We start from the raw sequence: 16,591 nt of genomic DNA on the forward strand, positions 1-16,591 counted from the left end.
ATTCTTTCCTTCAGTATTTCTTACATATATCCCAGAAATTATTTTGAAATTCTTATTCAAGCCATATTTCATATCGTTCATATAAGTCAAATGATTTTTCCCAATTAGATAATTGTTCCTAGTTTCCAGACGATTAAAATCCCATTTTCCATGCCTTTGGCATATTGAACAAAATAAAGTTTGTTTCATTTCATCGCTCAATTATACAACCTAAACTATTGGAAATTTGCATTATCTATCTTACTTCAACTCATCGGATCCATCAGGTAAATATTCGCAATGGCACTGGCATTTCGGGGGGGTGGCTCCCTGTACGCCCTTCATGTCTCCCTATATCTACCCTCCATCGATCAATAATATAATCTGCCTCGGTCTGGTCCTGATGACGGCGAATCGAGTCATTTTTTTTTAACCATTTTAGATATACAGGGTGACGCAGTTTTAAGTATTATGGTCTTAAAAAGCTGATTATTGAAAATCAGAACGTTTTTTATTACTTTGCTTTGTCTTCTTAATATGCTCTTCCAGGGAATTAAAGTTAAATTGAGTAGGTCAAAAAAGAGGAATCTGACGCAGTTGGAATGACCATACTAGTCTTCTAAGTCAAGTCTCATATTTTGGTAAATATTGCTTAAACTGGTTAGGACTTTTAGTAATATTTGGTGCACATTCTTTGCTTAATAACGTGCTTTTTGTTTGATCAAAATATTCTTAGTAGTTTTCCAGATATTCGACTTTAAAGTAACTACTCACCTTGAAAATTAATAATTTTTATTGGTCACCACTGAAAGTCTGATATTTTGGAAAATATTACTTGGACTGGTTTAGACCATAACTAACATTTAATGACAATTATTTTCTTAATAATATACTTTTTGTTTCATGAGAATATTTCAAGTAGTTTTCCAGATATTCGGCCTGAAAGTGACTACGCACCTTGAAATTTAATATTTTTTATTGGTCATCACTGAAAGTCTGATATTTTGGAAAATCTTGCTTGAACTGGTTTGGACCCTAAGTAATATTTGGTGCATATTCTTTGCTTAATAACATGTTTTTTGTTTCACGAGAATGTTCGCAGTAGTTTTGAAGATATTCGACATTAAGGTGACTACCAACCTCGAAAATTAATAGTTTTTATTGGTCCCTACAGAAAGTCTTATATTATGGAAAATGTTACTTGGACTGGTTTGGATCCTAAATAACATTTGATGACAATTAATTTCTTAATAATATACTTTTTGTTCTATGAAAATATTCCCAGTAGTTTTCCAGATAATTAGGTTTAAAGGGACTGCTCACTTTAAAAACTAATAATTCTCGTCTGGACAGTTTGGTTGGACACCTATTTCAGCAATTTTCCAAATTTGTACTAATGTAAGACTTCGAGAAAAAAAATATTTTTTGAAAATATTGCTTTTTCTCTTAACATTTGACACACTGTTCATAAGCTAAAAAATTGACCATGTGTGACTTATTATTAAAAAAAAGTCACAAGTACCATAATTTTTTTGAGACATCCTCAACACCCAAAATCATTATTATGAAACGAATATATAAAAAAGCAAAAATATCCAACGATTTGTATTAATTCTTAAATGCACTATATAGTGTCCCACGGTAATTTTTTTAAATCGAAGTTTTTTAGACCCACAGTAAAAATCGTCCAAAACTATTTATAAATAAAACACCCTGTATTAAAAAAAAAACAACTCACTATTAGTAGGTATATTAATTTTGAAGGTATCCTCGGATTTATTTTGCATATTGGATGGCAATATACAAGGTGTCCAAACTATTTTTTTTAATTAAAAAAAAACTTTAATTGTATTTTAATAAGTTTAGTACTTTAATTGTATTTTAATAAGTTTAGTCTTTTTATTAAGGAGGTATTTTTAACTACTAATTCAGACAGTAGGTATTTTGATGGGCAAAATTTATCCTAAGGGAACTTAAAAAAGTCCTTTGGAATAAATATGTTGGTCTAGTTGGTCATTAGAGCAAATGCCTCTCAAGTGTACCCTAAGTATGTCCTAAATATCACTGTTTTTTACGAAATTATAACTGATTTTTTCAGTCTGATTTTTTTTAGTACATCCTGTATAAAACGTCGAAATATCTCCAGAGAAAATAAACAAAACAAACTTTCTGTGTGGTCCTCGAGATGTAAACAAGCAAATCAATTGTGTGGTGCTGTCCCGGGAAGGTTTTTAAATAAACATACCAGGGAATTTATATATATGTTACCTCATCATTTTTATGGTTACAGTGTAGTAATTCTATTTGCGTAGGATTTTTAGAAAAATATATCTTGTCTGTCCAGTAATGCCTTTTCTAAAGGTAATTCTGACCTTAAAAATCGTCTGAATCACGGTTATAAAGGGCATTTCTATCAATTGTACCGTGTGTCTTCATTTTTAGCAATAACTCATTTGAAGGAAAAAAAAATGAATATGAAAATGGTAGATCCCAGATTTCTTTATCAAAAAGTTGTTATTTAGTTGACAGAAAATCGCTTATAAAAGTCAAGTGTGTGGGGTACAAACTACCAATTTTTTTTTGAGTTGGTGTTTATATTTCTAAACTTTTTTAAAGTCATTTATTCGTTTTTTTCAGGCAATTGAAGCCAAGCCATTTTTTCTGGTCTCTAGGACATTAAGTCACTTTTCAATTAATTTCCTACATTTGAAGCCATGTTCAAGCTTATTCCATAAGCATTTAAAGTCACTTGTTTTTATTCATGGACTTAAAGTAATTTATTTATTTATTCTAAATATGTAAAACCAAGCAATTTTTTTCTCAGTTGGTGAGGTTTTGTTTGAAGCATATGAAGAGAATATGTGTACAAATTTTCAAAATGGCATCTGGTCAATTTTTTGACTTGTGAGTATTTTGTCGAATAATTAAAAGAAAAAAATCATAATTTTCAAAAAAAATTATTTTTCTCAAAATTTTGTACAAATTTAGAAAAACGTTGAAATAGGTGTCCAACCAAATTGTCCAGAGAATATGTGTACAAATTTTCAAAATGGCATCTGGTCAATTTTTTGAGTTATGAGTATTTTGTCGAATAATTAAAAGAAAAAAATCATAATTTTCAAAAAAAATAATTTTTCTCAAAATTTTGTACAAATTTAGAAAAACGCTGAAATAGGTGTCCAACCAAATTGTCCAGAGAATATGTGTACAAATTTTCAAAATGGCATCTGGTCAATTTTTTGAGTTATGAGTATTTTGTCGAATAATTAAAAGAAAAAATCATAATTTTCAAAAAAAATTTTGTTTTCTCAAAATCTTGTACAAATTTAGAAAAACGCTGAAATACGTGTCCAACCAAATTGTCCAGAGAATATGTGTACAAATTATGAGAATATATGTACAAACTATGTGTACAATGTCGAATAATTAGAAAAAAAATCAAAATTTTGAAAAAATATTTTTTTTCTCAAAATCTTGTACAAATTTCCAAAAACGTTGAAATAGGTGTCCAACCAAATTGTCCAGAGAATATGTGTACAAATTTTCAAAATGGCATCTGGTCAACTTTTTGACTTATGAGTATTTTGTCGAATAATTAAAAGAAAAAATCATATTTTCCAAAAAAAAAATTTTTTCTCAAAATCTTGTACAAATTTAGAAAAACGCTGAAATAGGTGTCCAACTAAATTGTCCAGAGAATATGTGTACAAATTTTCAAAATGCCATCTGCTCAACTTTTTGACTTATGACTACTGTGTCGAATAATTACAAAAAAAAATCATAATTTTCAAAAAAAAAACTTTTTCTCAAAATCTTGTACAAATTTGGAACCGACTATACTGAAAATGGATTAAAGGTTTAGGGACTATCCTGTATATAGGACTGGGCGACTTTTTCCAATTTCTCAAAAATACCTCTAAATAATTAATCAGCTTAATTATAGGACTGATAACGCATAAAAGAGATATTCTGCATTTATCAAAAAAATGCAGATTTAGTTGATTTAGAAAAAATTGCCATTTACCTATAAAATAATACCTAAAAAAAATTTTCTGCTTATATTTGAAAATAAAAGAAACCCGTTGAACAATAGCATCAGGTAATTCCCCCGTACCGATGTAAAGTACCTCCTCTTTGTTCATTTTCATACGGAGTTTTTTTATAATTAATTGTTTATTCTTCTCAGACTAACCAATAACAGACACAGAAACGGAGTAAGGGAATTCATTGTTTAAACCTTGGAGCAAACTTTAAACACTTCTATTCTGATATTTTTAGGCAAAAAAAACTACAATTATGTAAATTTTTTTTTTAAACATATTTCAAATAGCAGGGTTGTAAAACAGTAAACTTGGTGAATATTAGGCTTCATCAGCTTATGTTGATTCTCTTTTGCACAACAACCAATGACTGTAAAACTGTCGAAAGATCACTACTTTATGCAATATTTTAGTACTGAATACACTATTGAGTAGTAAATTGCATGAAGTTTATTTTGTCTCACTGATGAGTTCTGTATTTTGTCCTATGAACTGCCTTATCTGCATAAAGAATAGTGTCGTCTGCATAGACAGTACTAACTGTAAAAGATCGTTAATATAAATATTAAATAATATCGGGACCCAATGCTGATCCTTGAGGAACTGTAAAAAGTACAACAAAGGTGGATATCAGGTGAATTTTTTATTGACTTCCTATAGTACGGTCCTGTCCATTACAAGAAGAGTAAATCCCCTTGTTTGTTTATCGATATTGGTGCAATAAAAGACCGATTTCTTGTCGTCGAACCACAAGAACCGCTTGAGCATTCGTTCCTTCACAAGTCGGAATTTGTTTATAACAAAATGTACAAATTTTCGTTATTTTTCGTGCTCGCCTGTGTAGTTGTTATCGGCACTTATGGTGCTCCACTCGCTGAAGAAGTTGATGGTAAGTAAATCCTTATTTTTATAAATGTATCTTCTTTTAACCACCCTGTAGTTAGAGGTCCTTTTGGAATTAGAAATAAATTTCGTTAAACCTTTACAAACAAATTCAACCAATCCAAATAGGGTTTAAATAGTTTCTCACTTGGAATACATCTACTAAATCAAAGGTGTATTTTTTTCGGAAATATGCTGGAAAGATGAAAAGCTTTCCATGAAAATCTTCATGGATATTTAAAATTGTTGCACAAGGACCTAGATCCAGGTATATAGATTAGGAGAGAGGGCCCTTTAAATTGAGGCCACCCAGGTCTCCGGACTTAACTGCTATGGACTTTTTCTTATGGGCAACATTTTATGGTCAACATCTTATGGACAACAAGACTAAACCGGCCGATTTGAAGATTTAAAAGAACCAATTAGAAACGTGTTTCAGTTGCGATTGGGGTATTGACAGTTAGTAAATGGAGGACATTTTGAACACTCATTAAAAAAAGACTGTTTGACTGAATGAATTTTTGATGTTTAGGTAATGTTTGTTGAATATCGTTTAAAAGACTAGGAGTAAAATTTTCTCTCTTGTGTAAACAGAATCGTATATGATATAAGTATTATTTTTTACTATAATTATGTACGAGAAAAGTATAGATACAAAAACTATAGATTTTTTATCACCTATAATTTCCATAAATAGCATTTTTTATCAGGAAATTATTTTTTGCAAAAAAAAAACGTTTTTTATTAACCCTACCCTTGCCCCCCCCACCCACCCCACACGACTTACCAGTAAGAAATTGTTTTAAAAAATCATTGTTTTCCAAATTAATACGCATGCGTGGTTTCGTCGTTAATATCTAATCTATTAACACAGTTTTTTTAATTTAAATTTGATATAATTATCTATAAATATTTAATACAAAAACAGTGCTATTAGATTAGATATTATGGACGAAAAATGGTGATTTTTCAAACGAATTTCTTACTGATAAGTTGTGTGGGGTGAGTGGGGGGGTAAGGGTTGTGTCGATGAAAAACAATGTTTTTGCAGAAAATATTGTATATTCAATATTCAATTTAATAACAATGTTTATTTAAATATGATATAATTTTATATATAAATATTTAATATAAGACAGCGTTATAAGATTGGACAATATGGAAGAAAAACAGTGATTAGTAGTATAGATACAAAAACTATAGACTTTTTATCACCTATAATTTTCTTAAAAAGCATTTTTCTCTCAGGTAATTATTTTTTGCAAAAAAAAAACGTTTTTTATTAATCCTACCCTTACCCCCCCACCCACCCCATACAACTTACCAGTAAGAAATTGTTGTCAAAAATCATTGTTTTCCAAAATAATACTCATGCATAGCAGCTGGTTTCGTCGTCATTATCTAATCTATTAACACAGTTTGTTTATTTAAATTTAATATAATTTTATATATACATATTTAATATAAAACAGCGTTATTAGATTGGATAATATGGACGAAAAACAGTGATATGTCAGAAGAATTTCATCAAATATTTGAGGTGTAGTAATCGAGTTTAAATGTTGAATAAATATATTTTTAACGATAATAATACATGATCTGTTGGGAGGGTTGCCATTTAAAGAAATAATCAATGATAGCATATCTAGCATGTAAGATACCCCGTATAATTTTTTTTACATTAAAATTAAGGTAATTTAAAATACTAATCGACATATATTTCCGAAAAAAGAACACCTCCGATTAAGTGAATTTCTTCCAAGTGAGAGACTTGCACTGTGTAAATTACCTAATACATAAAAAAAATCAATTATCATATTTTTTTCCCTGCTCAGTATATTCATTTTTTTCAAAAAAAATATATCTACAGGGCGACTAAGATAACATCCTAGAGACTCATTCTTTTTTTTATATGCGCAGGTCACGTGATAGTAAAAAGGGCCACCTGCGACCTGCTCAGCTTCGAGGTGGCGGGGGTGAAACTGAACGATTCCGCATGCGCCGCCCACTGTTTAACCTTGAAGAAGAAGGGCGGCCATTGTAACGCCAATAAAGTGTGCGTTTGTAGAAATTAAGACCTTATACGTTTCATTTTTTAATTATTAATAAATTACGATTTTTTTTTGCATAATTATTCATTTTATTATTATGTAAACCCTCCTCTCATTCCTCAACTTTATTTTCACCTTCATTTTTTACAAATTTCTGTAATATTGTATTTTCCACTTTCCACGCCCTGTATAGGTTTACCCTCTAATTAAGTAGAATACTCCCTTTTTTTACTTTAATCTTTCCTTTGTTTTCTGGGGGTAATTTTCTTAATCAAGCCGCAATTTCGGAGTGGGGAAACCTAATGCGGTCTGGATACAAAGGAAAAAATTCCTAAAGGAAATGAGCTTTATTTGGGGCTCATTGGAGGGAAGGGGGGGATATAAGGTTCTTTGTGGTAACACAGGCGCTCCTTTTCTACCTTTTACATATAGTGCAAATTAGAGCGAGATAAGACGCGGTAAAAAGTCCCTCTGGTTTGCTATTTTCGAGCATCATTATTCTATGCGTATTGCCATAAGAAATAAAACAAAAAAAGAGTTTTTTTTAAGGTTGTTTATTCGTTAAAATAATTATTTACATTAATATTTAAATTTAAGGGTAAAGTAAAAAAAAATATTTATTTTACAATTTAGGCCTTACAGGTCAAACAGACTCATTTACAAGTACACAAATATATAACAAAATCATAACATAGAATTTCTTAGAAATAATTAAAATAAATAATTAATTACCGCTTGACATTAGGTATCACTTTATTTAAGGGTGTAAAAAGAACTAATAAATATAATAAAACAATTAACTGGTCCTAATGATCAACAATATGACAAATTTCATAATATTCAAAATATTTGACTATGAGTATCATTATTGTAAATCTGACAGATATAATAAAAGTGAAAATTTCAGTAGGTTGGTTTTTTAGGTAGAAAGATGTCTGTTTGTAAGACAGGGAAAATCTAAGTCATTGTTAAAAAATTTATATAAAAGCAGAAGAGCAAAATATTTTAAATTTTTAAGTTTTGCAAAAGCATTATATTTTTCAAGTAAATTTTAATGAACAAAACCCTGAGACGGGTACATTCTAAGTAAGTAACCAACTACTAAGTAAATAATGTCCAATATAGCCCCCAAATTTACACCTAAATCTTCATTGAATTAGGGTCATGTAATGCTAAATCTGTAAAGAATAAATGTGATACATAAGTGGAGTGTGACGTCTAATGAATGACAAATAATCAATGAATGTTTACTTTTATTGAAATTTGCCGGTAGCAAATAAACAATCCCTTTTCTGATCAAAATAACTGTAATTCTAATGTTGACAATGAAGCTAAGTTAACCTGATTTTTTAAATATTTCGTTCCAAATATGTACACACTTTATTCTTTAAAACAGTTGCAATTTTTTAGTAATGAAAAACGGCAATATTTCAAGGCAAACGTCAACGAAAAATTGCCACCTATTACCTAATAATAAAAAATCATTTACCCACTAAATTATTAACTATACATTATTTCATAAATTCCTTATCAACACATCCAAGTCAAGTGACTCTTTCAGATCTTTTACATGCCAAATACCTTTATTATAGTTACCAAATTCATCATTTGACAAACGTTTGTTTCAATTTACTAGCGCATCTAACAATGAATAATTTTTCCAACATACCAGCTGATTGGATAAGTACTCAACATTCATTTTATTAGATAGTCACATTTAATATGATGCTGCAGATTTAATCTACATACATCTCTACCAAAGTTAACGAAATCGAGGTTCAGTTTTGTGTCTCCAGATTAATATCGCATATTCCCAATGATTATCAGAAAGATATATACCGAGCATAGTTTAAATGGTTTAATTAGTCCTTTCTGTAGGATTTGCTCTTAGGTGATAGTACCCACTGTGCTTATTAGTCTCAACTAATTATCTGAATGGTCAACTAAACCTGGTGATAGAAGATAGATTATAGCTATATGTAGAGTAAAAGACTGTCTGGAATCGAAAAAAGCTCCAAGATCCCTAAAAGAACAACATTGTAATTGAAGTAAAAAATTACAGCCGAGTTTATCATTCGTATGATTAATATTTTGCATTATTTAGTTCAATATACTGAGTACGACCTCACAGGTACGATTGTAAACTAACATCCAACTGATCAAAAGGTTTGGTACAGTCAACATAAGATCTGTTGTCCTAGATCTTTCCTTAAGAAAGCCATTCTGTCATGAAACAATCATATTTTTAATATCATGAATTAGAGACTCAAAAACTTTACGGATATTACAAATAATAAATACAGGTCTATAAATAATTAATTATATCAGATCTATCATTAATACAGAGCTTATACTTTGGAAATAACCTGGCCAATGAATAGTGATTTCTCTTTAGATTTAGAGGATGAACTTCTACTAAATAACTATTGCGAAAGTGTTTACTGTACACTCAGAAAAATTTGATAGGTTGATTCAAACAAAAAATATTGTTAAGTAACAAAACCGCTTTTTTTGTAAAAAAACTACTATATTTTTATTTTAACTAAAGGGTAAAAGTTAATGTAATCATAAAAAAATTGTTACCATACAAAATTAATTTATCTAATAATTTAGATAATTTTAACTTAAGTTTTGTTGCCTGACAACATTTTCGTTATTAAAAAAGTTATTTTAACTATTTCTTTATTTGTTTTCCCACCGTTTAGTAAAATTTTGTTAATTCAAACAAAAAAATGTTTAATTTATTTTTAATTATTATTTTATAATATATTTAACCCACATTCTTTGTTAAACTACTAATATATAGAAAATGAACACTATTTTTTATTGAATCATCCCACTAATTTATTTGGATAAACCAAATTATTGTTTGCGATAATATTTAATAAGTTAATTTTACTTATTGGGAATAGTTATTTTAACAATAAGAAATTGTCAATTGTCTAATAAAATTTACTTAAGAAATAGTATAATTTAACAATAGTTGGGTTACATAACCATACTTTTTTGTTAATTGAAACTAAAATCATCCACAATGTTGTTTCAAATAACTATATTCATTGATTGATTTTACCACTTATTCCAGGTAAATTTACAACGTTTTTCGGTATTCCTGGAAATATAAGTAGCACACCATACATATTCTTTGCTTGCGGCCCGTTTCAATCTTTTCCACAATAGCACGTTGATAAAATTGCGCGCCAAATAATAGGAATAGGAAATAATTTTCTTCATTTTGTATTATACACTCAGTGTTTTGTGAGTTATTTTTTATATTTTATAAGAGTGAGTAAACAATTGGTGTAGTAAAGATGGATTATGATTTTTCAGTAAGATATACAAATCAGTTTGTAAATTCTCTACTCAATTCAACTAAAGACAACGAAGACGAAGGTGGTCTTAATTTATCCAGCCTGTCTAATCCTCTTGAAATTGGTGTAAAATATTCTGGGCTGACTTATCAAGTCGAGTCTGAACCAGAAATCGAGGAAACTTTGCAAAGTTGGGGCTTTGAAAATTTATTTGAAATCTTAAAATGTAAGTAATTTTTTCATTATTACCAATTTCATTTTTAAAGTATATCCACTTATTCCTTGTGCAATACTTATGGATCCACATTAACCTGCACACAAAAAAAACCTATATTAAAATCATTACATTTGCTGCCCAACAAACAAGTGTTTTGTTAATTTTCCAGTAACTAGGTTAATACATTTTCAACTTTTGTATTCGTATATTGTTATAGTTTCTTGCTATGAATTAATGAATATTTAACATTTAAATTTTGCGATAGATTATTAAATAAAATCAGCTTAAGTGATGAGCCAGAATTAGAGTATAAATCTAAGCATATCACTAAATCTACTTTAAAAGAAATGCCCTATTATGAAAGAATACAAAATTTGGATTTATTTAACGATGCAATTGTAAGCTCAGAATCGTTGATTTTTCTTAGGGAAGTAAAATATAAAAATACGCTGTATAAGGTCAATTTTTTTTTACTTTCAATCATTAAAATTGTATGAGATTGTTCATATAGCTGTGGAAATTAAAGAAAATTTAAAAAAATTGTTATTTGTGTTGAGCATAAAATTAGTAAAATCGACAATCACTTTCAATCTTATAAAGTATTAAATAAAATAAACAATTTTTTTATATTTTCAACACAGCTTCATGAATTTCACTACGCTCCTATTCACCTATATAAATCACCAAATGGTTTTGAATATATAAAACCAAAATATTATTACAAGCTTATAATTGATAATTGGTTATAAAAATAATGTAACAGATATAAAACAAAATTGGTATAATCATCAAAGGTGTAAAAGCAAAAAAAAATTAAATTTATTTTTTTAAATTGCCTTTAAGTATATTTTAAATAAGGATAATTTTAAAAATATTTTTAAAGTTGACCAAATAATCTTAAGTTATTTATGGATTAATTTTAAGAAATTTTGGATAAAAATCTTGTGTTTTATTAAACCCAACCAAAATAATTAATATCTGACTAAAATTGTAGCTAAAAATTATTATTAATTTTATACTCGTTAATGGTCATGTATGTTCAATAAAAAAAAATAAAACAAATGTTATGAGAACCAATTTCTTCATATTAAAGGATTAAACCCTTTCGTTTTGATTTTTTTGTTAAACTTAAATGGAAGTCAAAATTTAAGTGAATTGAAATGACTATTATTTAGTTAATTCGCTAAGACCATGTTAAAATCAACGTTTGGTTTATATGAAGGTATTTTGACGCATTTTCATATGCTCTTTTTGGTTGATTTTACTTATGCTTTTTGTTGAGTGTAATACTCTGCAAACTGACGTACAGGATGTGAATGGTATGGATGTGATGATACACCTGACAAAGAGCGGATATAAAATTAATAATTATAACACTTTAGTCATCAGGAATTAAGATATTCAGTTGCCAATACAAGACAAATTATTGGATTTTTTTTCAGGCACTCCTGTGAGAAAAATGTCGATATCCTTATGTTTAGTGTATGGATTTTAACAATTTTTTCAAAAAATACTTGGGAAGCCGTGTATCCCAGATATAAATAAATTCACTAGGTACAAGAATTGAAGATATTCACTTGCCTGCAATTTTTCTTCATATTTTTCACACAAAACTATTAAATAAAATACATTATATAATTAATATTGTACATACAAAAACTGTTTGAAGAGCATCAAATGCTTTTGGTTTTTTTTTTAAATCAAGAGGTAATGTGCAAAGATAAACCGAGCGAATGAAATTTGGAGATGTTTGAATTACAGACTTTTTTGAGTCAATTTAACAATTGTAATCAATGCATTTCAGATATCGAATCATTGATAATTGATCTAAAGATTCTGGTCCAGATATAGGATTCCACCCGTACTTAAATCGTAGCCCCACATTATCATATCCATCTCCTTACATTTACAATTATTATTATTTATAGGAAGAAATAGATCTCATATTACAAATTGCAGGCCAATCTGCGGTTTAATTATTCGAATCAATTGTGAAAATCTCAAAAAATCATTAAGGGTCAATCTTGCTAAATTAATTCGATAATCAATTTTTTTGACTACTTACAATTTCTAAATTGTATTAATCTGTATATATTGTAGATATTCTTTTTATTTATTTTTTAATTTTGTTTTGTTTTTCTTTTCTTTAATTTTGTTTTGTTTGTATTTTTGTGTCTTTTTTGTTTTACAGCTTTCTCTACAAATTGTAACAATTTCTTGACAATAAAGCATTGATTGATTGAATCTTTTCAAGCTATCTTGCTAATGCTAGAATATAGAAGCAAGGTCCAAGTAGACATAATTTATTGATTTTAAAAAAGCCTTTCGACTGCAATATCTTGCTACACAAATTAAGCTCCTATGGTGTAAGTGATAAACAAATTGTGAAAATAGGTGCCTATCAATCAAGCTCCATTTTACTTTGAGTTATTTGCTAATGACATCCTGACATCATGAGTGTTTTAAAAGGAGAATCACTGCAGGAAGATATTTCTGAACTATGTAATTAGTGCACAGAAAACAAAATGAACCTACATCTTACAAAATATAAAATCACAATATTTCCGAGCAAGTTAAACCAGTCTAAATATCCATATAAACTCAATAATGTTCAGATACTGTTCACTGATCATATTGGTCATATAATTTTAAAAAAAATTATGCCTAAGCTTTTAAAATGTTGCAATGTGTTTCAAACATGGATTTAATAAAAATTGGATCTACTTGGACTACTTCTGGTTAGTGTGTTCATCTCCTTATTTGAAGTTTATGTAAAAATATGACGTATGAAGAGCCATTTGTAAATATAGTCTCTGGGTCACAAAGTAATGATTAATACAATAAACTGTCCTTCAATGGAACTACAATATTAAAATTTTATGCACCTGATGTGCATACCAGCAGACAAACCAGTTTGTTTTATATCAATGCATGTAAGAGGGAGATACTGTTGAACATAAAATTATATATTTCTGTAGTAGTAGTTAATAAATTATTTTATTTTTTCAGGCACTCCAATAAGGAAGCATACTAATATTTTAATTTTTAGTAAAAAAAGTGCTAAAAAAACCTATAGAATAACCCCAAAAATCAATAATTACAAGATTTTAGCTGCTAAAAATTAAGATATTCAGTTGCGAAAAAGAGAGAAATTATTTTATTTCTTCCAGGCCCTCCTGTGAGAAGAATGTCAATGTCTTAATTTTTAGCCTATGTGTAAAAGTACTTGAGAAGTCCTTAGAGTGTACCAAATATCAAAAAAAAATTTAACCACAAGAATTTAAGATTCTATGCACTAAGAGAAACTCTTTTATTGTTACATAATTTAAACATTGATGAGATATAATATATCAATGAACAATATAAATTTTAGGTACCTATCTAATAATTTCAGTATAGTCAGGGTTATTTTTTATATATTTTATTTTGTGTACCTTAAGTGTGACTTACTTAAGCTAACTTTTATTTTATTGTACTACTGGGGGAAAACCTTGCATAGTAAGTAAATTAATACTTTGAAGATCTTTGAAATGAGATCTGGGTCCGCTATAAATTTATTTACAGTTGATGGCATTTGGAAAAATATAAGATGTTTATATTAAGAGTATTATTTACAAATCAATATTACAAGATCAAAAGCCATTAGATTAGCTATTAGTTCAGATTAAGTAGATATTAAAAAAGATCTTTGAAAGTAGTTAGCGAAAGAATGTAATATTTCAGTAGTAGGTAATTGTTGGTTCAGAGTAAAACATATTTTTAAATACACAGTTCTTAATAAGATTCAAAAATTTGTTGGGGTTATTATTACCATAAATATTCTAAGTCTAAAGCATCCAAAAAGCACTTTAAAGTTTCGAAATACCGAAGACACTTTTCATATTTAAAATCAAAATTTTAAAAATTCAAAGGTTGCCATCCTTCATTCACAATATAATGTAAACTATATTTATATAGGTATTATAATATTTTGAATTTAAAGCAAGTCATTACTGAGCCTATTAAACTATGGGATCTAATTCTGAAGTAAGTTCCAACCTTGTGGAAACATAGTTTTGTAATGCCAATTTTTAAATCTGGCGACAATAGCAAAATCGAGAATTACAGAAGTGTTTGTATACAATCAGCCATTCCGAAGCTCCTGGACAGTCTTATCTATGATGATATGAAATTATATTTTTATTGTAAAGAGTTGTTACTTAGCGAACAACATGGATTTATTTCTGGAAAGTCTACTGAGACTAATTTGTTAGTGTTTCAGCAGAATCTGTTGAGTGCCTTGGAGAGGGGATGTCAGATGGATGTAATCTACACCGACTTCTCCAAGGTGTTCGACAGAGTTGACCATAGTATTTTGGCCAAAAAATTGGATATTTTTGGATTTTCTAATCTTATGGTGAATTGGTTTGTAAATTCCCTGTCAGGGAGGACCCAGCAGGCACGAATAGGTAATGCAAGATCAAGCTATATTAATGTCACTTCAGGTGTTCCACAAGGTGGGCACTGTTCACCTTTGCTCTTTAATATTTTTGTGAATGATATTTATTGGTGCCTGTTTTGAGAACAGTGACTTCCTTTTATTTGCTGATGATTTGAAGTTTTTTAGAGAGATTTTATCAATACTTGCTACTGCAACGTGATTTGGATAGATTGAATGAGTGGTGTGTTAACAACAATTTGTTTTTTAATGTAAGCAAATGCAATTATATAAGTTTTCTCAAGCATACTAAAAAGGTTGTCACTTCATATAGCATTCAAGGAAGTACACTTCAATATTGCAGCATAGTTAAAGATCTTGGTATCTCGTTTGATGTTCATTTAAACTTTAATGCACACATAAACAATATTATTCTCAAATCCTCAAAGAATCTGGGTTTTGTACTAAGGAACTGTAAAGAATTTTCTATAGAGACCTGTAAGAGGTTATACATGTCATTGGTTGTTTCATTGCTGGAATATGGCTCAGTGATATGGTCGCCCTTTTACATGAATAATTGCTTGTCCTTGGAAAGAGTTCAGAACAAATTTATTAGGTTTTGTCTCTATAAACTTCTAATAAGAATTCCGGATGATCATGTTTATGATACTGTTTTAGAAATGCTTGATATGAAGACATTGAGACAAAGACGGATATATGCAGATTTAATTTTTTTGTATAAATTATTGAATGGTCAGATAATTTGTCCGGAACTTCTGATGACAATACAATTTAATATTCCATCTAGGAATTTAAGGCAGTATCGTGTCTTTTCATTACCATTTCATAGTGTCAATTATGCATTACATGCTCCTATTGAAAGAACTCTAAGAATTGTCAATACTAGGGAGGTTGAAATTTTGGGCATTTCCTTATCTAGATTTAAGAGTTAAATAAGAGAAAATGTTTAATTATTTTTTTTTTTTTGGTGCAATACTGAATATTATACTTTAGTAGGATATGTTTTTAGTATTTTTAGAATTCTGTTATATTGATTTAAGTTATAAAACTATTTTCGGTATTTTACATTTATAAGTAGGCTTTATTACTGCTTAATAGTTAGTATTTATATATAAGTCTCCTATTCAGCCCTATTCTCCTCTTACTAATACATCTTTTAACTTAATTTGTTTTAATAACCAAAAATTTGAGTAAAACAGCTAATACAACATCTAAGATAAAATCTGAATTGAAATTTACTGTAATGAATCCCTTAATTTTACTTAAAATTGTAAAAACCATTTGCAATAGAGCAATTGATCAAGTAATAATAAATCAAGGGTTAATAAATAACAATAAATCTGAGTATGCCTTTTTGCTGAAGTCATTACTTAATACTGTTAACAGCTGCGTTTTACAAAATTTTCATCCTACAATCTGGAAAAGGGCAATTATAAAATCCTTAGGAAAGATTAGTGATGCAAAGGGCTCAACTTTTGTTTAGCTGTAATCAGTTATGTAAGAAATTTTGGTTTATATTTAGTATTTGGAAGTGTCCATTAAATAAAAATTACCAACATTTTTCTGTGGAAGTGTATTGATCATTTACAAATTTCCGACTTTAGAATAACTGAAATCAGTTACATGAATAGATGTTTTTGATTTATTGCTAAAAAACACTTTGCGGGAATACA

At 28.7% G+C, this 16,591-nt stretch overlaps 2 protein-coding genes across 2 annotated transcripts in view; one reads left to right on the forward strand and one right to left on the reverse strand.

Moving 5' to 3' along the window:
• Positions 1–16,591, reverse strand: part of LOC126743880 (D-2-hydroxyglutarate dehydrogenase, mitochondrial) — a 91,523-nt gene that overhangs the window by 42,918 nt on the left and 32,014 nt on the right. The window lies entirely within an intron of this gene.
• On the forward strand, positions 4,742–7,032 carry LOC126743884 (defensin, isoforms B and C-like). The gene is made up of 2 exons (XM_050451136.1): positions 4,742–4,908; positions 6,822–7,032. The coding sequence occupies exons 1-2, from the start codon at positions 4,824–4,826 to the stop codon at positions 6,974–6,976; spliced, it is 240 nt and encodes a 79-aa protein (XP_050307093.1). The 5' UTR covers positions 4,742–4,823; the 3' UTR covers positions 6,977–7,032.

Source organism: Anthonomus grandis, chromosome 13 (genome assembly GCF_022605725.1).
Source record: "Anthonomus grandis grandis chromosome 13, icAntGran1.3, whole genome shotgun sequence".
NCBI lineage: Eukaryota > Metazoa > Arthropoda > Insecta > Coleoptera > Curculionidae > Anthonomus > Anthonomus grandis.

Bases quoted from the DNA above. Each gene is read 5' to 3' on its own strand.
- LOC126743884 (XM_050451136.1), top strand. From the start codon at position 4,824: ATGTACAAATTTTCGTTATTTTTCGTGCTCGCCTGTGTAGTTGTTATC. The intron at 4,909-6,821 runs GTAAGTAAATCC...TTATATGCGCAG, and splicing joins ACTCGCTGAAGAAGTTGATG to GTCACGTGATAGTAAAAAGG.